A 25,672-nucleotide genomic window follows, 5' to 3' on the forward strand; every position below is an offset into this window, starting at 1 on the left:
CCGCTAGTCATTGTGTGGAAATTGGATTTTGCCAACAGCATCGATATATCGATAACACCGATCGCGGAAACACGATGTATCGTAAATTGACATTTGTTCTGTTTAATTAATTTTTTAATTTTATTATTATTATTATTCAAATGGGTATTAATCTTTAGGAATTGGGAAAAAGTTATTCTTTTAATATAATCAATTAAAAGGCTTAAGCATACAATTACCATACCATATTTTTTTAATTTGTATTCATTGACGTCTCTTCCTTCGTCCATTAGATTTGTATTTGCTGTCACTGTAAGGCACGTTGCAGCTATTTGCCTTGAATGGTAGCCATCTATAAAATATTACATTTATTTGTGGTTTAATTTAATTTCAAAATATTTGCTAAAATTGTAAGCGTTGCCATACCATACATTTTTTTATTTGCACCTAATATAACAGTCGGTTTCGCGCTTAGCTAATAAAAATCAGTATAACAGCTGGGCTGGTGCATTCGCTTTACAAGCACCAATGCTGATTGGTTCGAACATTGGAAAAAAGAATCGATACATTAGTAGCTAAGGTCACTAGCTGATTGGGCTTTCCCAAATTTTTGCAGCCCGAACTTAAAAGTAAAAGGCCGAGTAAATACGACGTTGTCAGGGGTTCATTAATTCCGCCTTAGGATTATTCCTTGTATCCACTAATTCTCCGTTTTATTTGCAGTACCTAAGGGATGTCAAAATAAATAAGGATATAAAAGACCTATAATTTTCTCTTTGTTTCATAAAAACACAAATATATCAAGATTCTCTTGCTAATACATGCCATTTGTATGCGTAGAAACCAAAAGAGGAAGAGAAAAGGCTGATGCTCGATACTCTTTCTTTTTATTAGTTGGATATTATGTATATAAAAAGCAAAGGTACATGCATTTAAAACTTTGAAATGAAACATATTGCGCCAAAAAAAAAAAATACTGCGACTGAATTACTTTTCATCGATAGTGCACACAGCTGTCTTTTGTTCATCTCGAATAGGTATCGCTGCCGCACGATTGTGCCGCGAGTTCGTTATCGGGAGCTGTAAACTGCCTTTATTTAATAAGCTGCAATACAAAGTTAATCTCTATAATATATGTATTTATCTTGTTGTGTTTATAATTAGCATAACAAACAACATTGTAGATTTATTAAGATCTTCCTCCTTAATTGGATAGCTAGCAAAGCATTAGCCAAATACTTATCATTTTTAAAAAGTCCAGTTCTGTGTGGTTTTTGCGCATCGATGTGGTGCCAATTTAGCAAGTCGATAAATTGATATCTGAAGAGGCCATCGCTAAATCAAAACCAAACAATTGATAATACATTAATTGGTTAAATTTATGTTGAAAACGCCGCAATATGATCTGTCGCTTGTGTTTAAAAAACATAAACGCAAACAATGCCGTCTATCTGTTCGAAACCAACGACACCCTAGCCGAGTCCTCCCTGCTCAAGATGATTGCCAAGTTTCTGCAGCTCGAGGTGAGTTTTCACTGTGCCAATTAAGCAATGAAATGAATCGGGGTTTGTCCATGCATTGCAGATAATGCCCGATGACAACATCTCGACGAGCATCTGTCATGAATGCTGCGAGCATTTGGAGGATTTCAACAACTTCTGGCAGCTGGTGGAGCAAAAACAGGGAACACTTAAAAAGGAGTTCCTGAACGTGGACGTCGACTGTGTCGCCCTCAAATGGACGGGCATCGATGTCGATGTCAACATTGACGAGTTCCCACTAGTGGCCGACGAGATGGACGAGAAGCCATTGGATATACACAATCTGAAACTGCTTGGCAGTGTGCTTGATATTAATGTGGACACCGTGGAGTTGCCCCCACTTGCGTCTGACCCAAAACCAGAGCAGTTCCAGTCCGAAAAGTTTTTACAGCTACACGCAACAGATCCCAGCGATGGCGATGGCGATGACGATGCCAACGGCAACAACGGCAATCAAACACACGCCACGGATGAGAAGCCTGTGATGCATGAAATCAGCGAAAGCGTGCGAAATGCATCCACCGATGACGATGATGGTGAGTGACGACCACCGAAAATGAAGAAATAATAATTATTATAATAATAATGGTAAATACATCAACTCAATATTGCTTGCATGCAACTTGCAGACGAAGTGCCCCTGGTCAGGCTACAGCATAAACTCAAGCCGAAACGCAGAGCACAACGCGCCATAACGAGGCGCAACAACAAGCGAACGCTTACGCTAGCCCAGGAGCTGGATCAGCTGCTGGATGATAGCGGCATCGATGGCAGCAGAGCGCGACGGAAAAAATCGGCAAACAGTGAACCAACAGATGTGCAAGAGAACGAACTGCAGGCGGCGCTCGAGCGGAAGCCGAAGGGCTGCTCGCGCGCTCAGCTGACGAAGCGCTACGAGGAGGCGATAGCCAGCTATATGAGCGCCGACTGTGACCTGTGCGACTACAGCACCAAGTACCTGTCCCAGCTTAAGGTCCACTTCATGGAGGCACATCAGCGCGACGCGTATTTGAAGTGCTGCAACAAGGTGTTCAATCGTGCCTCCAAGCTAATGGATCACATACGCAAACACATCAATCCCAAGCTCTTCACGTAACGCTCGATTCGTTTGGGTTGTGGCGTCAATAGCCATTAATAGCCAATTTACTCTTGCAGCTGTTCCATATGCAATAAGTCGCTCAACTCACAGGACTACCTGGCCACGCACATTGAGACGGTGCACAACAAAGTGGCCCAGATCGGCAAGGTGCTGAAGTATCCCTGTCCGAAGTGTGAGCGCACCTTTAGCAGCGAGCGGCGCCTCGGGAATCATCTGCTCAAGCACGACACGGACCAGTTGGAGCACAGCTGTCACATATGCCACAAGAGGTGAGTGCACAATACGATACGATGTTACCTCTTGCTCTACCACATGCTCCCTCTCTCTCTCTCTCTCTCTCGCTATCTCTCCCTTTCTCAGCTTTGCGAATGTGCACAGACTGCGACGGCATATACAGTCCATACACGAAGACCTGCATCCGCATGTCTGTGATAAATGCGGCAAAAAGTTCAAGTTTAAGCCCTCCTTCGAACGGCATCTGCAGGAGCACCAGGGATTCGTGGCCCCGGCCATGCAGTGCCCCATCTGTGGTGTCTGGCTGAAGAACGAGCATAGCCTGCGGCTGCATCGGTTCACGCACGACAGCACCGACACCACATGCAAGCACTGCTCCAAGACGTGCAGCTCCCGGACAGCGCTACGTGCCCACATCAAATACGCCCACAAGCTGACCACAAATCTGCAGTGCACGTACTGCGAGAAGAGCTTCAAGCAGCAGCGCAACCTTGAGGAGCACATGGCCATCCATACCGGCCTGCAGCTCTACAATTGCCCCCATTGCCCCAAGGAGTGCCGCAGCCGTTCCAATATGTATGTCCACATCAAGCAGCGGCATGAGGACGAGTGGCGCAAGGCGAAGATGGCCCGCTCCCACAACCCACAATTAAAGCCACCGCACGTGTAGTTAGTTGGACTGTAGCTATATTGTGTATATCCATTTGACAAGGAATTTACATTAAATGCGTATATCTGGAATCGTGTGTGTTTGTGTGTGAGCTATGCTATGCGCGTATGTGTGTTATGCGCGTGTCCTTGCGCATGTTACTAATAATTAGGCAGCAGCTCACCCAGCGTTGTGATCAGGCGTGTGGACAACGTGTCTGGAAAGATGATGTTAAAGTTCACCAAGAGCGCACCTCGGCGTGTCGAATCCTTTGGAAAGGGTAGGCCGCGGTCAGCGAAACGCTTAATGGTGGCTGGCTTTATGATTTCGCCGTTGGTGCACAACGGGAATGGAGATCCCTGCAGTGTGGGCACCTGGATGGTGGTGCCGCACAACGCCTGCTTCAGGGAAATTTTGGCAGTGTATTGGATGTCGCTGCCCTCACGCTGGAACACTGGATGCGGCTTGTCGCGTATGATGAACACTATGTCGGCCGGTATGCGGTTGGGTACCTCGTCGCCCTCCTTGGAGAATGTAATCTTGGTGCCAGCCTTCCAGCCAGGCTTGATCTCAATGTCCAGCAATTTGACCTCTTTGCGCGACTGGCCATGGTGCATTCTCATGCGCGAGATTTGCATTTTCTTGTTGCAACCAGTGTTGATGTCCTCTAGGGCCACATACAGCTCATGCTCAATGGGCGGATCCTGTTCGGGACGTGTCTGAAAGAGACCAGCATTGCCCCAAACGCTGCGCGGACTGTTCTCATCCGTCATGAAGGTATGCTCAAGGTTATCGCCAAAAAATATGTTGAATGGATCGCTCGATCCAAAGAACTGGGCAAATGTAGCGCGTGGATCGCCATGGAACTGATAGGCGAAGGACGAGCCACCTTGGTTGCTGGGATGACCGGGTATTCCGTGCTTGAGGCCCTCCTCGCCATATTGATCATAGATGTCACGCTTCTTTTTATCAGAAAGCACTTCGTACGCCTCGGCCACCTCTTTGAAACGTTCTTCGGCCTTGGAGCTCTTGTTCTTGTCCGGATGGTACTTGAGCGCCAACTTTCTATATGCCTTCTTTATCTCGTCATCCTTAGCGTTGCGGCTAATCCCGAGCGTTTTATAAAAGTCCTTGCCCATCTTTGGTAATACAGTTTCAATAATCAGTTTACAGTGCTTTTTTTACACAAAGGTTTTTGACGTTTTCGACAAATAAAAAACAAACTGTTCACTGCTAATTTTGTGCTCTGACAATTTGAGAGTGCGCCTTAAATTAATCAAATTCGATTGTAGAGCTATCGATCATTTGTAACGAAGTTTGGCGTTGCCGTACTGCTGCAAATTGAAGCAAACAAATGCAACCCCAAGTCAATACATATTTATCCCCAAAAAGCAAGTTTTACTCCGCAGTTAACAGCGGTATCCCCACTTAACAGACTTGCTCCCCATTTTAACAGAATATATCCCCATTTAAAACATATCGTTCACCACTAGAATGCAACGCCGTAAGCGCAAGCTGGCAGCACTGTGTGCAAAAAATACATACGATTTAAACTAATGGTACAATTACGTATTACGTGAAAAGAACGCACCAAAAGTAATAATAAAGTAAATGCTTCACAAAATAGTGTTATAAATGCGAGCATATAAAGCGTGTGTGTGTGTTATATTCAAAGAATCCAAGAGGAAAAGTGAATCAAACTAGTTTCAGCACCTTGGATTTCGATTACATTTTTCATCTATACACTTGCAAAAAGCGACCAGAGCAGCAGCAGCCAGAGCATTGGAGAACGACGGTAGAGAGACAGAGAGCGCTAACAAGCGAGAACGTAGGAGAGCCAAAGCCAGACAGGCAGACAGACGGGCAGGCAGACAGCCAGCGCAACACAGCTAACAACAGCGGCCCAAACGCGTTGAATAGCGACGGCAAGAGACTAATAAAATTGATTTCGCCAATCGAAAAAGCAAACAAATTAAAAATCGTTTCCGCAACCGCGCTCTTTATTAAAAGAAGGGTCACTCTAACGTGTCGTGACTGAAAAACATTTGGTTATATTTTTTTTGCAAACGGCTGAGTAAGCGTAGAAGAGTGCAAAAAACGTACAAAAAGAAAGAAAAAAGGAGCCAAGGAGCAACGAACTGTGTGTGCGGTGTATGCTCTGAGTGTAAAAGGGTAAGCACTATATACATTTACGTTTCAATGCTTGATGTTTTTGTTATTGCTGCTGTATAGACCACATGCTCTTATTGTCTCACTCACACTCGTGCTGCATATAATGCTGCTGTTGCATTGTCGTTAGCGGTGGTGGCGGTGACAGCAGGTTTATCGTTTTTTTTTTTTTTTTTGTTTGCTTTTGCATTGGCAATGTTTAAAATATGTTATTAACACATCTGCAATAATAATTTGTATTATTGCTTGTACTGCATTGCGTTAGCATTACGTGTTAGGAAAAACGTTGTTTTAAAGGTATGGCTCGATAAATGGAGCGCATGTGGCAACGCTGTGCCACCGCTAGACACACACTCACACTCATAGTCGCATATAAACGTACTGCGAAAAGAATAGCGCTAGAAAGAAGAAGAAGAACCAGCGGCAAACTTCTTGCGCGGTGGATAAAGTGCAGCGAATTTTTATTGGTAAAATAAAGCAATTGGTGTCAAAATCTAATATCGAATAGATATCCATCGCAGTAACCTTAAAACACTGTAAATACGACAGAAAATGCAAGCAAACCTATAATTCATTCGTTCATACACAAACAGTTCTGCGAATGCGTGTACGTGTAAGTGTGCATGTGTGTGTGTAGTGAGTGCGAGCAAACGTGTGGCTGCATGTTCGCTATTAAACGGCACATTTTACTGTGCCTTTTGACGACTCGAGACTTAATAAGTGTGCTGCAAATGTCGTGTTTATTTGGCCAAGCTATGGAAATGTGTAGCTTATAATTAAGCTGGTGTGTAGCTTATTATAAACTACGGAAATAACAAAGCAAAGTGCGCGTGTGTCGCCCGATGCCCCTCTATTTCTCTCTTGATATATGTACATATATGTGTGTGTCTGTTAGTGCGTTTGTGTGAATGGTTTTTGTTGTTATAGGCCACTTTAAAAAATGTTTCCAAGCATTTTAGTTTTTTGATGTGCACCTGCTCAATCCCTTATTTTCTATAAAAATAGGAACAGCATAAATTGGCATAATTTGAGCAGTTTGCATATGCGATGCTTTTGTTTTCTCCTCTTTCCTTTTCAATTCTCTATTTTTTGATAGTGGTGCCAGGCTTCTCTGTGTCAGCCATTGTTCTTCTTCATTTATTACACGAAGACGCCACCGCCGCATACTTCTTGTGTCTTATGTGTTCTGTTATTGTATGTGTGGGTCGCGCCGTCGTGTGCTGTTGTCGTGTTGAAGGGCCGGGGCGGGGGCCCAGCATTTGAGCACAAGCACATACAACTCACAGAGAGAGGTATTCATTGCCATCTCGTTCGCACGCATGTTCGAATATAGGCTGAGCTCTATGCTTGACTCGCTCTTTATTTTATGGACATGGGGCGGCTGTGTAGCCCCCATGGAGGTGTGCATACATACAAACATACACGTATATACATATATATACACACACACGTTCACGTCAACACACGCATGCATGCATCAATGCGACCCGGCGGCCCACGTACCAAAACAAAAAAAAAAAAAAAAAAAAAAAACAATACACAAAAATTGCAACAAACAAATGAAGCGGCAGCAGCAGTTGCAGTTGCAGTAGCAACAGCAGCACCGGCAGCGGTAGCAGTACCAGCTTACAAAATGACACCCCCCACCCAATTACACACCCTCTTTTAGTGAGTCTCTCTCTTATTCGCTCTTGCTATTAGTCGTTTTACAGCTCACACAAGAAGACTGAGAACCAATACAGCAAACACAGAGAAGAATCGTGAAGAGAAACTACAAGGAAAGGCAACAACAAAACGTAAGGCGCCAAGGAGGCAACTAAACAGATCTCGACCTCCTCGAAATCGAAATCGAAATCGACATCCACATCGACATCGACATCGACATTAGCACAGTCCGACTTTCGAACGTCTGCAAATATCTGCATCCCATCTAAAGCGAATCGAGTGCGATTGGCGTGGAACGCGTGGCAGCAGTAGGCGGCAAAGGAAGCTAACGCTAATGAGGATCTATTGGCAGCATGAGTACACTGGGGGGAAGTAGGGGAGAGCGAAATGCCAAGCCCAAATTCACAGCGTTGGATATAAATCGCATGTACAAGAATAGCCGAGTAAGAATAAATATATAGAAGAAAGGCTTGTTTCACATGTCTGTCCTCACGGCTAACTTAATTGATTCCCTTCTCAATAAACCTCGATATGCAACCATTTCTTAACAATTTGCAGGGCGAATCGAGTGAACCATCTGCCCAAAAGAATCAAGTGCCGCGTAAACATGGAATGCAAATATTGGGAAAAGTGCCTTCAGCTAGGCGGCCACCGGCCAATCTGCCATCCCTAAAGGCCGAGACGAACATCAGCAGCAGCAGCGCCACCAACAGTGCGACGCCTTTGAGCAACAACAACACCAACAACAACAATCTCCTTGCATCTGTTGAAGGTAAGCGATTAGCTTCTTCTTTGAGAAGAATTGTTTAATGTTAAAAATACTTGTTTTTTTGTTTTGTTTTGTTTTTCACGCTGCGCTTTCAGGCAACAGCAGCAGTACGATCAGCAGCGGCTCAAACTCAGGAGGCGCGGGCGGAACAGCGATCAGTGCGGCGGCAAGTGGCGCAGGTGCAAACAGCGCTGGTCACAACAACATCGGTAGTGGACACAGTAGCGGCATCAGTGCAGCGGGAGGATCAGCTCTTGGCCACCACCACAATAACGCTAGCAAATACAACAACAACAACAGCAGCAGCAACAATAACAGCACCAGCAACAGTAACAGCCACAGCAGCAACAGCAATAACAATAAGAATTTGAAATTAATAAATAACTCGGCGACAAGCGGAGGTGCATCGGCCGGCAGCGGCGGAGCAGGTTCTGGTGGTGTTGCTGGAAGCGGCAGCGGCGGTCACGCGAATAACTCACCCAAGACATGGTCAGCGATAACGACAGGACACGAACGTGCAGGCGGCACCGGTGGCCATGGCGGGCATGGCGGCCATTATGGCAACCGTCATCACCAGCAGCAACAGCAGCAGGTGGTGCCGCACTATCAGAGTCCACAGTTTCAATACGAGTTCCCCACATTGATGGGCGGCAACGGTGGCGCTGCATCCTCAGGTGGTCATGCGGGCGCAGCCGGCGGCGGTGGCAAATCATCAAAGGACCAGCAGGCGCACTACCAGGGTCAGCAGCACGCACATCATCACCAGAATCATCATTATCAACAGCAGCAGCAACAGCAGCGAGATTATCGCGATCACCATGGCCATCATGGTCGTCAGTTTGGCGGACACGGCGGACACCACTTGCATCGAGGCAGTGCCACCAATGCGGATTCCGGCAGTTACAGAGATGGCAGCGACGACGTCGGCGGTGGTGGCGGCGGCGGCGGCGGCGGCAACAGCAGCAGCAGCGAACTCAGCGAGATGAGCCTGCGTCCCCAAAACGACCCAGCGGCTTGGCTGCAGCAGCAGGAGAAGGCCGCCAAGGAGCTGGCTTTGAACCAACAGGGCCAGGGCCACCAGATACCGGCCAATGGGAGCGGTGCGGGCGCCGGATCGGGCGGCAGTGTACCACTGCCCATACTCTCGCTAATGCCGTCATTCATGCGTAGCGGAGCACCGCTGCCCGCCTCCGGTATCGGAGGTGGGCCTACAATGGCAGCGGCTGTGGCAAATGCATCATCCAGCATTTCCACAGATCTGGCCTCGTCGGCGCCAGCGCCCTATCAAAATGGCATCACCGGCAACCGATCCGCCTCGCCTGCCATTCTCGGCAGTTTTCGTGCCGCGGCTGCGATACCGAAGCGTCCAGCCGCTGGCAATGCAGCGATGACGACGCCACCACCGTCAGGTACGATGGGAGGAAGTGGTGGCGCGACAACACCGCCGCAGCAGCAGCAGCTGCAGACGAACGGGCCCGGTGGCCGCAAGGACAAGGACAAGGACTATGTGGTAGAGCCTGAGGTGGCGCAAATGCAGCGTCCCATCATTAGGGAAGAGGATCTGGAGCGCCTAAATGCGATTGCGAAGGACGATAGCTGGACAAAACAGGATGAAATTGACTACACAAAGAAACTAACATTTTCGGATGATGAGGAGCATGCCAGTCTGGAGGATCAGCACCACAACAACAGCAGCAGCAGCAATAACAGCCACAATAAGCAGCAGCAGCAGTCAGTCCAGTCCAGCAGCAGCAGCAGCGATCAGCGCAAGTCGTCGGGCAGCAGCTCGTGGCAGCGCGGCAAGGACAGCAGCGAGCGGGACTTGGATGGCCCAGCGGATCAGGGTCCGGGTCAGGGTCAGGAGCAACGGCAGCAGAACGGCCACCGAAGCAGTGCGGGCAATGTGGTCGTTGGTAGCGGTGGCATTGCTCTCGATGCCGGCGTCTATGAGCGTGTTAAGCAGCGCAAGGAGGAGGAGGAGCGTCGCCAGATGGAACGCAAGCAGGCGGCAGCAAAGAAGCTGCAGGAGCTTGAGATGAAGATGAACAGCAAGAAGGCGCTCAGCGAGAACAGCGGTGGCACCCCGGCCACTGCCAGCAGTGAGGCACCAGCCGTGCCCCTGGCCAATGTCAGCGAGGACGAGGGCGGGGGTGCTGGACAGCAGCAACAGATGCAGCAGCAGCGGCGTCCGCGTGGCAGCATCTCCAGCATGGGCAGCGGCGGTGGCAATGGCTCCGCCTCGGCTCCAATTGCGGCATCTGCAGCCGCCGGCGATTATGGCCAAAAGCCCGTCTTCATGACGCATTTCCAATCGAATTTACCGCCGCGTTTCCAGCGCCAGCAGCAGCAGCAACAACAGCAGCAATTGCCGCGCGGTGGTCTCGAGAAGAGCGCCTCGGCCAGTAGCGCCTTCGATAGCAGCAACTCCCGCTATCTGCAAAAGGGCGGCAGCGGCAACGGCGGCTCCAGCGGCAGTGGTGGCAGCAGCGCCGGCGGCGGAGGCGGCTCCGGCAGCGGTGTCCGCAGCATCTCAGGCGGCTATGCGCGAGCGGGCAGCGGCAGCGGCAGCTACGGACGCAATCGTCATGACAGTGCCAGAGCAGAGGAGCAGGATGCGACATCAGTGGGCGCAACCAGTGCCCGCGAGCTGGAGCAGTCCAGGTATACGCGTGGCCAGGAGTACCGCAGTGGACAGCAGCAGCAACAGTTGATGCAATCGCGCAGCATCTCGGAGAATTCGCATCGCAAGACGAGCGTCTCCTCCGGCGATGATGTGCTCATGGGCGGTGGCTCCTGCTCGTCCTGGGCGGAGCAAACGGATGCCGAGCAGAAGCATCATCGTCATCGCGAGGAGAGCTTCTCATCCACGCACAGCCACGATTCAGCCGTACAGATTAAGATACTACAGCGGCCAGCGCGTCAGCCCAGCCTCAGCGAGGAGAAGCCCCTCTCAGCGGGCAGCAGCACGCTCCAGAAGCAGCCATTGGAGCCCATGCAGCCCACACAGATATTGAGGCGCAGCGTTGAGCCCGTTGACAAGTCGGAGGAGAAGGCGACCGATCGCGAAGCTGGCGACAAGGGCGCAGAGACGGAGGCGGCCAAGCTGGCTGGATTCTCTGCTGTCAAGGATGATGACAAGGAGGCGTCACGAAACTCAACGGTAGCCTCCACTGCAGCATCCGTCGTGCAGTTTGCGGCTGGCAAGCGTCCCAGTCCACGGGGTGGTCGCGGCGGGCGTGAGGAACTGCACACGTCGAGGGGCGCGGGCAGGAGCTATCCGGCCAGTGGAGCTGGCGGTGGCAGCTATCGCGGACAGCGCAGCAACAGCGACTGGAGCAGTCGCAACAGCGGTGGTGCAGGCAGCGGCGGCCGTCGCTACTACGGCAGCGGAGGTGAGCAGTCCGAGCAATCGGAAGACGTAGAAGAGGATTGTTATAGCAGCAGTGGCGGTGGTGGAGGCGGTGGCGCATCGCGACGCAGTCCAAAAGTGCAGACCCGTTCCGATCAGAGCAGCAACAGCAGTGGCTCTGGTGTGACGGCTGCAGCAGCAGCAGCTGGATCGGCAGCAGGAGCGGGAGCTAACAAGGCGGGCTTTTCGCCAAGAGGCGAGCCCTCGCGCCGCGGACGCGGTGGTCTCTCCAGTGGAGGCAGCTCGACGGCCGGTTTCCGACGACAGCCAGCGAGCGGAGGACGTGCGTATGGCCGATTGGGCTATGAGGAGTACAGCAAGCGGAACTCTGAATCGGAGTCGGGCAATTTGTCGGACCTGGACAAGACCAAGCAGAATCAGATGGCGCTCAGTGCAGGACTGCACAAGGGCAAGGACGAGAAGGAGGAGCTGTTGGCCGACAAGGAGAAGAGTGCCGGCAGCGGCAACGCTACCAGCAACAGCAGCAGCAACAACAACAACAGCAACACCAACACCAACATCGTAAGCAACATTAATATACCCAACACTGCCGTGGCCAAGGAGGAGCCACACAAAGATGGGCCTGCAACGGGCCCAGCGACGGGTGCCGGAACAGTAGGAGCAGCAGGAGCCAGGCCGCCGCCAGGACTGAGCACAGCTGCCGTCGGCGCCACCTCTGCTGGACTGCCTCTACTGGCTGCCCCAGGCAGCGATGCGCCCGGCAAAAAGAAGACTAGCGAATGCACAACAATTGCGCCGTCAGTGGCAGCAATAACGGCAGCAGCCGTTGCATCAGCAACAACGGCGCCAATTGGCGACAAGTCCAAGCTATCGGCCATTGGCGACAAGAGCGCCCTTGGTGTGGGCGTGGTCGGGGCGGGCAATCTATTGTTAGACGCCAATGCTCCCGTAAACACTATAATCTTCGAGAACTCCACGTACAAGCAGCAGCAGCAGCACCAAGCGGCTGCCGCTGTGCCGCTCAAGCCCCAATCCCTTGGAGGAGCAGCGACCGCTGCAGCTGTCGAGAGCCTATCGAGTGCGCTCTCGCAGATGAGCTTTGGCGGAAATGACGATGAGCAACAGCAGCAGGACATGAAATTGGGCTTCAGCTTCAGCGACGATGCTGCCTCGCTCAAGGTGGTGGACAGTTTGGAAGCGGCCAGCAAGGCGGCCTCTCAACAACACCAACAGCAGCAGCAGCAGCAGCAGCAACAACAACAACAACAGCAGCAGCAGCAGCAGCAACAACAACAACAGCAGCAGCAGCAGCAACATCAACAACAGCAGCAAAACAATTCTACGGCGGATCTGAATATGAAAATAGCGAGCGTGAAAAAGGTGTGGGAATCGGCCACGCCCATGTCAGAGACAACTCAGCAGGCAAGCCATGCGGCTAGTGCACAGCAGCAACAGCAGCAGCAACAACAGCAGCAGCAGCAACAACAACAGCAGCAACAGCAGCAGCAACAACATCACCAGCAGCAGCAGCAGCAGCAGCACGCGCAACAGCAACAACAGCAGCATTCTCAACAACAACAACAGCAAGCGGCGGCAGCTGTGGCCGCCGTTGCCCAGCAACAGCACGCGCAACAACAACAATCGCAGCACAGCCAACACGGACAGCAGCAGGTGTCAAACTCAGTGGTGGATGACAGCGGCAGCCACATCAGCGGTGCATCGTTTGTAGCCGCCGTGGCTGCCTCGCAGCAGCAGCTCCACCACCAGCAGATGTCGCACTATGCCGTATCCGCGGTGCACATGCAGGGCCATCACCAGCAGCAGCAGCAACAGCAGCAACAACAACAGCCGTCGCATCACCAGCAGCAGCAGCAGGCACACCATGCTCACCATGCATTGTCCTCGCCGGGACCGGTCTACGGCAGCCACGGATCGCCGTTCGACACCGGTTCGCTGGACCAGCAATTCCAGCAACAGCCGCAGCAGGATGACTATCCCAGCCCACAGCAGCAGCAGCACTCGCAGCAACATCAGCAGGCAGTGAAGGCCAAGCAGCTGCACGCCGGGCTGGGCATGTCACCGCCGCCTAGCCACCAACAGCAGCAGCCGCAGCACTCGCAGCAGCAGCAACATCAGTCTCAGCAGCAGCAACAGTTGCCGTTCTATCAGGCATCGCCACAGTTTGGCGTCGGCGGCATTCCAACGATTCCCAGCCCGCCGGCGGTTGTGTTCAACTCATCGCAGCTGGCGCCGCCGCCGCCGCCATCGCAGGCTGGCAATCTGTACGCTTCATTCCATTCGCTTGATCATTCGAACCGCTCGCCCGCATACTCAGCGGCCGCCGCCGCGGCCCATTGCCTGCCCGGCCACTATGCGGCTGCGGCGGCTGCGGCAGCTGCTGGCGGTGCCTTCAATGCGTACGCCATGCAGACGCCGCATGGCCACGGCGGCAATATGCCCCCGCCGCCAACGGCGCCCACGCCGGACATGTACTCCAATATGCCGTCGCAGTACCGAATCGGCAGCGGTCCCTTTGGCCAGCCGCAGCCCAATTCACAGCAGCTGAACAATCCGAACGCTGCCGCCGTTGCCATCATATCCTCCAACAGCAGTTCCATGATGTCATCGGGCGCGGCCAAGCCGCCGCCGCCCAGTCAGCAGCCCATTGGGGCGATTGGTTCCAAGTCGGCGGGTAGTGGCGGCGGTCCAGGGCCTGGGCCAGGACCTGGACCCGGACCCGGCTCCGGACCATATGCGGGCTACATGAACATATATCCGCCGCATCCCGGACAGGGCGGACCGCCGCCTGGTGCCCATCAGCTGCAGTCGAACAGCTACTACTCGAATTCCGCACCCGGAGGTCCGAGCGGTCCACAGTACTATGGCGGGCCACCTCAGGGCGCTGGGGGCGCGGCCCAGAACTATGGCCTGGCCACCGCGGCCGGCATGTACGGGGGCCATCAGGGCGGGCCGCCCGGCTCCAATGGTCCGCCCGGTCCACAGTCGCAGCACACGATGGGCAACTTCAACACACAGTTTATGAACTCGCAGCTGCTGTCGGCGGCGGGCATGAGCCAGTTCCGAAGTGGCCCGACGCCCGGCGGCGGTTACCTGAAGAACAGCCAGGGCCAGGGACACATGCAGGACTCGGTAAGGAGTGAACCACGACCACTATCAACCACACACACCACACTCTCTAACTACCAAAACATGCCCATGTATAGCCACATGAAGGGCGAGTCTGTCAGCAATTTGTATTAATTATCGTGTGTACGCTTTCGCATCCCGCACCTGCGAACCCCCGCGTTCCCTCAGTTTCATATTTAATCACAGCCAGAGCCTAATACGGGATCGAGATATTTGTCCTTGCACTAAATATCATATAATGTGAATTAATTTAAATAAAAGTATCAAGTAAAAACAGTTTTCACAAACTAGATCCAACAGAAAAACCAAAAAAAATATCTTTCCATAAAGCTGGTGGATAAAGGCCACGTGTTCTTAGGGGGTCGCAGATGCTAGGGGACTCAAATATGTATGAAAGAAACTGAAACTTACCGAATCCGATATCGTAGTCCCATGCTTAAAGATTTGAGAATTGAAAACGAAAAAACAGCGGCACGATTATAATATTACGAGCTCGTTTTTCTTTTTTTTTCACAAATCAGGCCTATTTGACAGGAACTTGGGGTAGACTTGCATAGAAAGTTTTTCACTAAACCGAGATCTGAGACAGACTGGGTAGACTTGCAAAGGAAGTTTTTCACTAAACCGAGATCTGAGACACTGAGGTGGTATTATAGTACTTGGATATATCTTTAATTACATAGGCTTTCGCCCTTTAATGAACGTGGACTTTTTCTCGTAAACCCGCTCACTGTCTCACTCACTCTAGCTGTCGCCTCCTGTCATTTCCGTCCGACTGACGCTTGACAGGCCACTCGATTTAGCAGAGAGAGGGGCTATCCCCCAGGTGTATCGATAATATGCCAAAATTTCGATCAGACAATTGATATGCATATGTGTTTTGGAGTAAGCCTAGTGGAACGTTGACAGGGACATGCCACACACGCGTGGCCCTCGTTCCTCGTTCGTCGTCCGTTGGCCGTTTCATTGTCATCTAATACGTTTCCCATTCCACTTGCAGATGGGCAGGCAACTGAAGAGTCCATTGAGCGCTGACATGAGCCTGGGCCTGGCCAAACAGGGGCAGTCGCAGCCAAGTCCGCCGCATCACAAGAACTATGGCGGCGTAAGTAGCCTTAACTGCAACGGCAACAACAATGGCAGCAGCTCGCAGTCCTCCAACCGATTCACTGATCCTTCTCAATTCTTTCATGTGCAGTGGGACCTGCAGAATCAGGTGCTGCAGCAACAACAGCAGCAGCAGCAGCAGCAACAACAACAACAGCAGCAGCAACAGCAGCAGCAGCAATCTCAGCAGCAGCGGCAGGGTGGCAACGGCAGCAACATGAATGCACTCGGCGGCCGTGGCAGCGGTGCCGTGGGCAGCGGCTCCGCCGGCTCTCAGGTGGTGGGTGGTGGCGGCAACGGTGGCGTTGGCAGCGTGGGGCAAAGCAGCGGCAGTGGTCAGGGTCGATATCCGGCGCCCATTCAGCGGCCAAACAACTATCCACAGCATCCGCAGCAGCAGCAGCAGCAGCAGCAACAGCAGCAACAACAGCAGCAGCAACAACAACAGCAGCAGCAGCAGCGCGAACAGGCAGCGGCAGCGGCGCAGCGCGCCCAAAGCATGCGCCAAGTGACAGGAGGCGGTGCGGCCGGCAGTGCCGGCAATAGTAACGCGCCTGGCGTACCGCCTGGCGCCAACAATGGCGGCAACGGCGGCCCTGGTGGCCCAGGCGGAGCCGGCGGCGGCAACTCGCCCGCAGCGGCAGCGACGGCGCAGCTCAGCAAGCCCTACTATTCAAATAATGCGGCGGGCGCTGGCGGCGCCAACCGTGGTGAGTGGCATGCCAATTGAGCCTACGATTGAGCCAATGGCGCGGCATCGCCCAGTAAACCCCTCGCACACACACAAACACTCACACATACACGCGCATGCAGATACACACACAGACACAACCATACGCAGATATAGATCAACATAGAAAGGCGCGATTCAGCAATGAAAGATTGAAGTGACAAAGCAAGCGAAATATATTTACTTATACATGCATAATACACACTCAGACAGACACACACATACACACACGCACGCATATAGCACTATAAAGAACAACGGTAACAGCAGAGAATGCGAACTATTAGCGAAAGCAACAAACAATGAGAGAAACGAATTAACAAAAAGCGCAAACATAAATAAAACTTTAACAAGAGAAATCGAAAAAATAACAAAATACAAAATGTCAAAAAAAAAAAACTTCAAATATAAAAAAGCTATAAAAAAAAAGTCAAACTAAAAGATACAACATATAAGTATATAGAGCAGAAGAAGAACAAGGACAGCACCTTGATGTCAGAATCAAGAAGAGGGCTAGCCACGCCCACAAAACAAACAATATGATGAAGATAATAATGATAAGAGAGATGAATGCGAAAAATGCGAAAACAAAACAAAACACCACAAAAAAGTGAGAAAAAACACACAGAGTATGAAAAAAGTAATTTATAGTTTAGTTGGGTTACACACATACATAAACTACACAAACGCATACGTATACATATATATATATATATTGGACAAATGGATTGAATCTGCAGTTGCGTTAAAGTTAAAGAAAATAAAGAAAATCAATTGACAAACGCCAATTCCCGAACCCACACACACACGCATAAATACACAAACACATACACAACACACAACACTCGCAAATACACACACACACACACACGAATACAGCAACACAAAAAGTAACAATCAATATTATGCTTTTCATTTATTAAAATATTCATATTAAATCTATTTTATATTATAATTATCATTTTTTTAATGTATTGTGTTAACTTTTAGCGTTTAGTTTATGTTAAAAAAGAAAAGAAAAAAAAACAAAAAAAAAAGAAACAAAAACAAACACAACAGAACGATTATTAAATAGAATGCTGAGTGTATTTTTTGTCAAACAAATTTACAAATACATAAATATACATATAGACACATACATATAAACATACATACACAAACACATGCAAGCATAAATATATATACTTATTATTTTCATTGTAGTCAGCATTTGCTCTTGATTCTATAATAATTTTCTTTTTTCATATATTTTGTATTTTCGTAATTGCGACACACAGATGAGAATCAATTGGACTATAAATAATTGTTAATTATGATTATGCTGCAATTATTTAAATTATAGACATACATTTATATATATATATATATCTCTATATGCATCAATCGAATCGTATATCGCTATCGTTATTGATATCTATGCAGAAAGTGCGACAGAGAGAGAGATAGGAAATCGCATGCTTTGAAGTTTGTTCAAGCGTCAAGTAAAAGAAAGTTAAAGAGAAAACAATTTGTGTATATTCAACACCAAGAATTAATCAACGTCACAAGCGGACTTGCCGGGGCTTCATAAAATACCCTGTTAATTCAATACTACGCACACACATACATACATATGCACAGCCACAAACACGTACATATACAACTCAACTTCGACTTACAAAAGTGTTCACACATGATGGGGCTCGGGTGCCAGCCAGTGCTGCCCATCGCCTTTAATTTACGCTGGCCTGACAACACCTATGTTTATTTGCAAAGTGCAAAACGTTTTCTCACCAATTGATCGCGATTTTAGCCACTCTTAGAGCTTTGAGCGAACAATGATAATGGGGTCTGCGCCAGTGTTGTTGCAGTTGCCGCTGCTGCTACTGCAAAATATCTATAAGTATTAGCCCGCCCCCTGTCGCCCACTGCATCGCAGATCCGTTTTATGATCGGGGCTGGAGTTAAGGGATGAGGGGTTGGGGTAGAAGGGAGGGGAGTGCAAGCTGGTGCTGGCAACTGGAACTGTAATCTTATATAGCATTTTTAATTTTTGTTGCATGTGCTCAAACGAAGATATTGGTCTAGAAAACAAAATAACAAATGGAAAATGATTATGTAACTGTAACTTAACACGGATATAGTATATGCATATACATACATACAAACACGCAATATAGAAAGAAAAACCAAGTAAATATGAAAACACTCCAATTTTTAATGAGAAATCCCAACACCCAGACACACACACACACACACACACACAACTAATATTGATTACACACATATTATGCGATAAAAAGTAGTAGAACAAATATTGAAAGGACAAAACCGATAGATAACAAGCAATTAAAACATACCTTAAATACCTATGCATGTATACATATATATGTATGTACATACATATGTATGCAGATATATGCATAGGAGTACATTTGTATGTATTTTCGCACTTCGCTCGGCTGCTGCTGCTAAAATTCAAATAAAGTTTTAACGCATACACATACGAAATATGTTAATGTTTTGCCAGGGCAAACGGTTTAGTTATTAACAAAAGTAAACAAAAAAAGAAATGAAATCCAAAAGCAGATGCTGATGCTGATGCAAAATGGCCAGCGCTTGCTATTACACAATACATGTAAAAGATATATTTTATAGCTATAGCATAAACATAGAAATGATAAAATTATTAATTTATATATACGTATATATATATATATACATATATATTTTAATTGCATATATGGTTTTTCGTCTCAATCTCTACCAAGCAACAAGTCAAGTACATGGGCATATAATACATACATACACGTACATATATGTAAACCATTTTTACATTCGATTCATTCAAATTAATTTTTAGACATACTGAAATTTCGAAAAACTGAGCTAAAAAAATTAAAAAATTAAAAAAAAAAAAAAACAAAAACAACAAACCTTAAAAGATAAAAAAAAAAAAACAAACCCAAAATGGAACATTTAAAGCAAGTTCGATTAAATGAAATAAAAACTTTAAATAAATAAAATATTTAAAACCAAATAATACCAAAACCGTATTTGCAAATTTGCGATTATTCAACTTCATCGAGTGATGAAAAGCTTTACCATGATCTGGCAACCATTTAGAGCGAGAAGTATGCTAAACTGCAAGCACGAGTAAGATAGCCTGCATGTCGTTGCGAAGAAGGACAGAAGAGAACAAGTAATACATTAACAGAGCGCTAGACAGGCCTGTTATAATATTTTGCTCCTTACGTTGCAAGGACTGCTATTGCATATACATACATATGTATGTATGTATCTTGCCCTAGTCTGTCCATAGACTGCATACCCTGATGACCGTTGTTGATGCCAAAGTAGAAATATTTGTAATAATTGCATATGGAGAGCATGCCGGCGTCGTTATTGCATATGCATGGGTCGCCGTCAGGTGCAATGCTTGCCGCCTGCAGGTGAACGAAGGCCATGTGAAGTGCGTGATGCATATATTTTGCAAACACGCCTGTTAACATTACATAATGAAATGCAGTGAGCTTTCCGTGTACTAGATTTTTAAATTGTTTATTCCTTTAAGATGTTGCACTACACATATGTAAAATATACATGGCTCCTGCACCTGCCGCCAGTTACTGGAAGCCAGGAGCCCGAGTACGTCTAATAGGCTGCACAAATTAGAGTACGTCATCTACTTCTTCTTTGGCTTCAGGATCTGGTAAGCGATGAGCAGGCCCATGACTGCGTAAGTAGCCTTGGCCACCTGCAACATGTTACGACAAGCGTATTAGTGGTCAATACCTGAAAGTAGTTGCTAGATATTAGATGTTGGATGGAATCCACTTACATTGGCACGGCCGGACATAGTATTGCCATTGAAGATTTTGGACAAGCCGGTCAGTTTCTCTTGTTCACCAGCCATTGCTATAATCGTTATGCAAATATTGAATTTGAATTTGAAGTAATTTAGTAGGAGTTGTTGCTGCGTTAACTCACTTTCAGTTTGTTTTGTGACGAGTTGAAACTACTTCAATTGCCAATAAAAAAGACGAATAGGTTATACAACTGTGCCTGAGCTGCCACTACGTGCGAATGGCGTACTGCGTTGCCACCTAACGCAACAAATTTATCGTAATGGATGCATCATTGCATGAACTATCGATAAGTGCTATCGCAGGCGCCAAATTTAATACGTGTAAATACAAATAGAAAATGAAAAGAGAAATGAAAACATGTTCACCGCATATACATATTAATGGCTAATAGCAGTTGCACTAATTGCATAGCTTGCATAGCAAACAGCACACAAGTCAAATGTCAATGGCAGCTTTCGCAAATCTCACCTAATTGCAAGGATTAAGTGCTTATAATACACTCATTAAAATTATATAGGGCAGCCTGAGAACCGGCGCAAGTGAAAAGAAATGCTGGGCGTAAATAACAAAGCGCAGCCATCAAGCGTTGTCATCAAAGCTGCCCTGTTGAATAGCTCGGATATCTCTTTCGCTCGAAAATGGCATAGACTGCAAGCATATTAAATTAAAGGCCCGCCCGCACCTCCAAGGTGCTAGACAATAAATTCCATGTTTTCGACGGCCGGCTACAGCGTCCACAATTAAGGTCGCACTGTCAACTGGTTGCCCCGCCCACATTCAAGTGGTGTTGTGCCGACTATAAAAGTCCTCAACATGCAGCCAGCTGTACGAATCAACTGCAGTCATGGATGCGGCCTACTTTCTTCGCGTGCAGACCCTGACATTTCGGATGATGGGCTTCGACTTGTGGGAGAGCGGCAGCAAAAACGATCGTCCGCAGATAACATTTGTGGTAATGATCCTGTCGATCGCGTTTCTGGCGCCGCTGCTCTTCTCCACAGTGATTAACGTGACCATCGTGAGCATCATGAGCGACGCCTTGGGCTCGGTGCTGGCCATCGTTGTGTCCGTGGTCAAGTACTTGGTATTTGTCTACCATCGCAAGAGCTTTGTGCATCTGATCTATCGCATACGCGACATACTAGAGAAGGGTAAGTGATGCTGTCAAATTGGTTTTTGTTTTTATACCCTGTTTTTTTATTGATCTCCCTCTAATTCGTTGTGCTGCAGAGATGCGAGCATTGCCGGAGATAATTCCCATTGTGGAGATGGAGAATCGCAACGATCAATCGCTGAGTCTGACATACATGCGCTGCTTCTTTGCCGCATGCGTCTTCGCTGGGGTCAAGCCGGTCATAATCATGCTGACGCTGCGGCTACGAACGGGTCACACTCACCTGGAGCTGCCGCACGCGGGCGTCTATCCGTGGAGCGACCAGGCGTTGCTGCCCTATGTGCCCACTTACCTGTGGAACCTGATGGCCAGCTATGGCGCCGTGACCATGTCCCTGGCAATGGACACACTGCTCTTTGCCTTCACATACAATGTGTGCGCCCTGTTCAAGATTGCCCAATATCGCGTTCGGCATTTGCAGCCCATCAGCGATGCGCCGCGCCGCGAGCTAGACGAACTGGTGCGGGTGCTGCAGCTGCATCAGACCGGCCTGGATATTGGCACCCAGCTGGGCCACAGCCTGCGACCGCTGGTGTTCATACAGTTCCTTGTGTCGGCTGTGCAGCTCTGCTTTGTTGGCTTCCAGCTGGCCGACCTGTTCCCCACCCTGGAGTGCATATACTTTATCTTCTTTCTCGGCTCGATTGTTATAGCCCTGTTCATATATTCGCACTGCGGCGAGAACATGAGGCAGGCCAGCGTCGACTTCGGCACGGCCCTCTACGACAGCAGCTGGGTGGACTTTGCGCCGGCGACCAGGCAGGCGCTCATCGTGGCCATAATGCGCGCTCAGCTCCCTTGCCAGCTGAACGGCTACTTCTTCGAGCCCAACATGGCCAACTTTTCAGCGGTGCGTAGCCCCAAAAATCTGGAGTTCAGCAATATCTGCAAAGTCTATTTTTCAGGTGGTTCGCTCGGCCATTTCATACGTCATGATGTTGCGCTCCTTCAATGGCTAGCCAGGAGCCACGATCTTCTCCTGTTTGCCTGCGTTTATTTTGGTTATTAATTATGGCAAATAAATTTATAGATTCTGCTCTTTAAAATGGGTAATTGAAATATTATCGAGCACAGGGATTATTAATAGACACTTGAGGCTTCTCGTACGCCCTGCCACTGCATGGCATGTGCCGAGGACGAGATTGCAGCAAGTAATTTGCAAAGTACAACAGGACTCAAATTTCACAGATTCCATACAGCTGCAACAGACTAATGCCAGCAGGCGGCTGCCATAATGCGACCAAGGTGCGCTAACCGTTTTCATTAGCAGCGGGCTATCATTGTTGGGCAGATGCAGCAGGTGCAGCAGGTGCAGCAGTTGCTTTCAAATATCAAGTATACGTCCAGGCGTGGCCAGTGCTAATTGAAGTGCAAGTCGCATCATTTGAGAGCTTTATTAAATATTCAACTTTGATGCCAAACGAACTGTAAAATTCAACAGGCAATAGGCAATAGGCAACAGGCCTATAATTCGATTTCCTATGCCAGATAGATGCCCTACCGCGTCCGCCTCCTCGAACGTGACATCTGCGTTCTCGCCAGACTTGGCCACAATTTCTGCTGTGTTGGCCATAGTCGGCTATGCCCGTGCCATGCATTTAATTATGCTCTTTTGTGCCCAGCTGTGCATTGCCATTGCTGGCTCTTTCAATTGTCACCGGCCAACAGCAGCAGCCAGGAAGGAGCCGGGGCCGGGCTTTGTTACCTGTTACCTGTTGAAAGCATTGTCGGCACGCACTAAGTAAGCCACTGTCGAAAACTTTGTTCACTGCCAACTCAATTAGTGCTCCATAAATAACCGAAATAAATCCAACGGTTGCCCTCGCTCCCGGCCCCTGCTATTGCTCCTGCGTCCTGCTGCTCTCATTGCTGTCTAGTCAAGTAGTATATGAAATATGAGCTATTGTTTTTGCCAATGCCATTGTAATTGCGGCTGCTGCTGCAGTTGATGTTGTTGTTGATCCTGCTGCTGCTGTTGGTTGGATCTGTTGTTGTTGCTGCGGCTGCTGTTACTGTTGTGTTGCTCCTGCTGCTGCTGCTGCGAATTGTTGTTGTTGTTGTTGCTGCTGCTGTTGCTACTGCTTCTGTTAGTAACTGCTCCTGCTGTCGCTGCTGCTAATTGTTGTTGTTGCTGCTGCTGCTGTTAGTTGCTGCTCCTCCTGCTGCAGTTAGTTGCTGTTGTTGTTGTTGCTGCTGCTGTTGCTGCTGCTGCTGTTAGTTGCTGCTCCTGCTGTCGCTGCTGCTAATTGTTGTTGTTGTTGCTGCTGTTAGTTGCTGCTCCTCCTGCTGCTGCTAATTGTTGTTGTTGTTGTTGTTGCTGCTGCTGCTGTTAGTTGCTGCTCCTGCTGTTGCTATTGCTAATTGTTGCTGTTGTTGTTGCTGCTCCTGCTGCTGCTGCTGCTAATTCTTGTTGTTGCTGATGCTGCTGTTAGTTACTGCTCCTCCTGCTGTTGTTGTTGCTGCTGCTGCAGTTGATAGCTGCTGCTGTTGTTGCTGCTGCTGTTGCTGCTGCTGTTGCTACTGCTGCTGTTAGTTGCTGCTGTCGTTGTTGCTCCTCCTGCTGCTGCTGCTAGTTGTTGCTGCTGTTGCTGCTGTTTTTGTTGTTGCTCCTCTTGTTGCTGCTGCTCAGTTGTCTGTGGACGAAAGCGTGTGTCAAACACTAAAAAGCCATGCAATCAGAGTATTAAAATGCATGCCAGCTTTTGCGCCTTGATGCTGTTGCATTTGCAGTTGCAGTTGCTGCTGCAACGCCTCTTGCATATGCAATGCAGCCATATGCGGGCGACATATTGTAGATGCAAATTGGCCAAAACTGAAATGTCCTGTTTTTCTATAATATGCCTTGATTCCCTGTAAAATTGGCACTGTCTAAAATGCACTTATTCTACCTCTCCCTCTCTCTCTCTCTCTTTGTAAAATTAAATTCAAAGTTGGCAAAGTTTGCATTAATTAAAGAGACACGCAAGTATCGCTCGGATTTACTTAAGCCATTGCAATGCCGTGTTGCCATAGTAAATATTTGACCTTTTTCTTTGCTCACACACGCACATACAACAAGAGCAACAACAATAACAACAACAACAATAACAACAACAGCAGCTCTCTTCAATGCATGTTGCACTGCGCGTACCAGGGCTGCCAGCTTAGCTTATTTCACGCTAGATCTAGCATCTATTTGTAAATAGCCTAGGAATGAATCTACATACATAGCATATTTTCAACTTCATAAGCCACGAGAAAAGAAATACGAAAGTTAATTTAATTTCACTTTATATTTATTTTAATCGGCGTTATAGCCTTGCCTCAAACTGTGACTTCGTGTGTAACTAAAGTTGTCTCAGACTGTGTTTATGGTATAAGGAACTTATAACCATGAAGAACTGAACTTAAGACTTAACTACTCTCACTACTACATACTTAAAATGGTTCAACTTGAATAACAGCCACACCGCATTCTTCCCTTGCGAAGTCATTACACCCATCTATAGGTCATAGTCTTCTTTCATACCAATTGTTTATCAAATATTACATCTACTATATCGTTAATTGTGAATTGTTAGTCTTTCAGAGCTTTTACAAATTTCTTCTTCAAATGAAGCCCAAAATTGTACTGTAATAAAAATCTACTTACATATATTTCGATTCAATTTTAAGCTACGTACCTATGGGTATATTTCCATATACGTGTTTATAAAAAAAATAAAAATAAAAATAGGAAAAAATAAATAAAAATTAAATTAAATTTTAAGCTATACCTTTTAGGTGAAAACTGCTTTAGAATTGTAATGTAATTCTATTAGATGATAAAGGGATAAGGGAAGTACATACTTTATTAGAAATGTAACATGTACAAGCTACAGTTGCAAGGGTCAAAGTAAATTATTTGTGTGTGTGTGTGTGAGGAACCCGTTATTTAGCTAGTGCCATATATGTATATGACTTTTTTTTCTGTATCTATTTATCTAAGCATCGAATCCTTAGATTATTTATTTATATTACTTAGAGAATAAGATAAAGAGCCTAACTTTCGATCGTAGATATATGACTATATCTATGCATATATTGTAAAACAGCATATCACTGAAACCAATATAAGAATTAACAAGTTTACAATTATTTGCGGCATACAAATAAATATATTTTTAATAATGTCATATAAATTAATTCAAACATTTGCTATTTGCATTTATT

The 25,672-nt window shown here is 47.7% G+C and overlaps 5 protein-coding genes and 1 long non-coding RNA gene across 8 annotated transcripts; 3 read left to right on the forward strand and 3 right to left on the reverse strand.

The window, feature by feature from the left end:
* Nucleotides 1-226: 226 nt before the first annotated feature.
* Nucleotides 227-15,502, reverse strand: LOC122756986. Its single transcript, XR_006356875.1, has 3 exons — nt 15,034-15,502; nt 406-705; nt 227-331 (listed from the first exon to the last, which is right to left on the reverse strand). It is a non-coding gene; the product is annotated as an uncharacterized LOC122756986 (long non-coding RNA).
* On the forward strand, nt 1,038-3,594 carry LOC6583839 (transcription factor grauzone). The gene is made up of 5 exons (XM_002009465.4): nt 1,038-1,502; nt 1,564-2,056; nt 2,150-2,612; nt 2,676-2,888; nt 2,980-3,594. Exons 1-5 carry the CDS (start codon nt 1,380-1,382, stop codon nt 3,521-3,523), a joined length of 1,836 nt encoding a protein of 611 aa, XP_002009501.1. The 5' UTR covers nt 1,038-1,379; the 3' UTR covers nt 3,524-3,594.
* Nucleotides 3,521-4,780, reverse strand: LOC6583840 (dnaJ protein homolog 1). Its single transcript, XM_002009466.4, has one exon. It carries the CDS (start codon nt 4,639-4,641, stop codon nt 3,664-3,666), a length of 978 nt encoding a protein of 325 aa, XP_002009502.1. The 5' UTR covers nt 4,642-4,780; the 3' UTR covers nt 3,521-3,663.
* Nucleotides 5,030-17,088, forward strand: LOC6583841 (homeotic protein female sterile). Of its 3 annotated transcripts, none has more exons than XM_044007899.1 (6): nt 5,030-5,674; nt 7,373-7,779; nt 7,895-8,108; nt 8,201-14,625; nt 15,623-15,727; nt 15,821-17,088. In XM_044007899.1, exons 2-6 carry the CDS (start codon nt 7,690-7,692, stop codon nt 16,457-16,459), a joined length of 7,473 nt encoding a protein of 2,490 aa, XP_043863834.1. In that variant the 5' UTR covers nt 5,030-5,674; nt 7,373-7,689; the 3' UTR covers nt 16,460-17,088. The 3 variants fall into 3 exon arrangements, with proteins under 3 accessions (XP_043863834.1, XP_043863837.1, XP_043863836.1); XM_044007902.1 differs by having other exon boundaries at nt 7,384-7,779; XM_044007901.1 differs by lacking the exon at nt 5,030-5,674 and adding an exon at nt 6,037-6,138.
* Nucleotides 17,089-19,972: 2,884 nt separating this feature from the next.
* On the reverse strand, nt 19,973-20,527 carry LOC6583842 (ATP synthase membrane subunit K, mitochondrial). The gene is made up of 3 exons (XM_015161374.3): nt 20,429-20,527; nt 20,280-20,356; nt 19,973-20,195 (listed from the first exon to the last, which is right to left on the reverse strand). The coding sequence occupies exons 2-3, from the start codon at nt 20,352-20,354 to the stop codon at nt 20,124-20,126; spliced, it is 147 nt and encodes a 48-aa protein (XP_015016860.1). The 5' UTR covers nt 20,355-20,356; nt 20,429-20,527; the 3' UTR covers nt 19,973-20,123.
* Nucleotides 20,528-20,532: 5 nt separating this feature from the next.
* On the forward strand, nt 20,533-22,478 carry LOC6583843 (odorant receptor 9a). The gene is made up of 3 exons (XM_002009469.3): nt 20,533-21,458; nt 21,538-22,331; nt 22,387-22,478. Exons 1-3 carry the CDS (start codon nt 21,152-21,154, stop codon nt 22,438-22,440), a joined length of 1,155 nt encoding a protein of 384 aa, XP_002009505.1. The 5' UTR covers nt 20,533-21,151; the 3' UTR covers nt 22,441-22,478.
* The last annotated feature ends 3,194 nt before the right edge of the window (nt 22,479-25,672 follow it).

The sequence above is a fragment of the Drosophila mojavensis genome, unplaced genomic scaffold (assembly GCF_018153725.1).
Source record: "Drosophila mojavensis isolate 15081-1352.22 unplaced genomic scaffold, ASM1815372v1 contig_136, whole genome shotgun sequence".
NCBI classification, from domain to species: Eukaryota; Metazoa; Arthropoda; class Insecta; order Diptera; family Drosophilidae; genus Drosophila; species Drosophila mojavensis.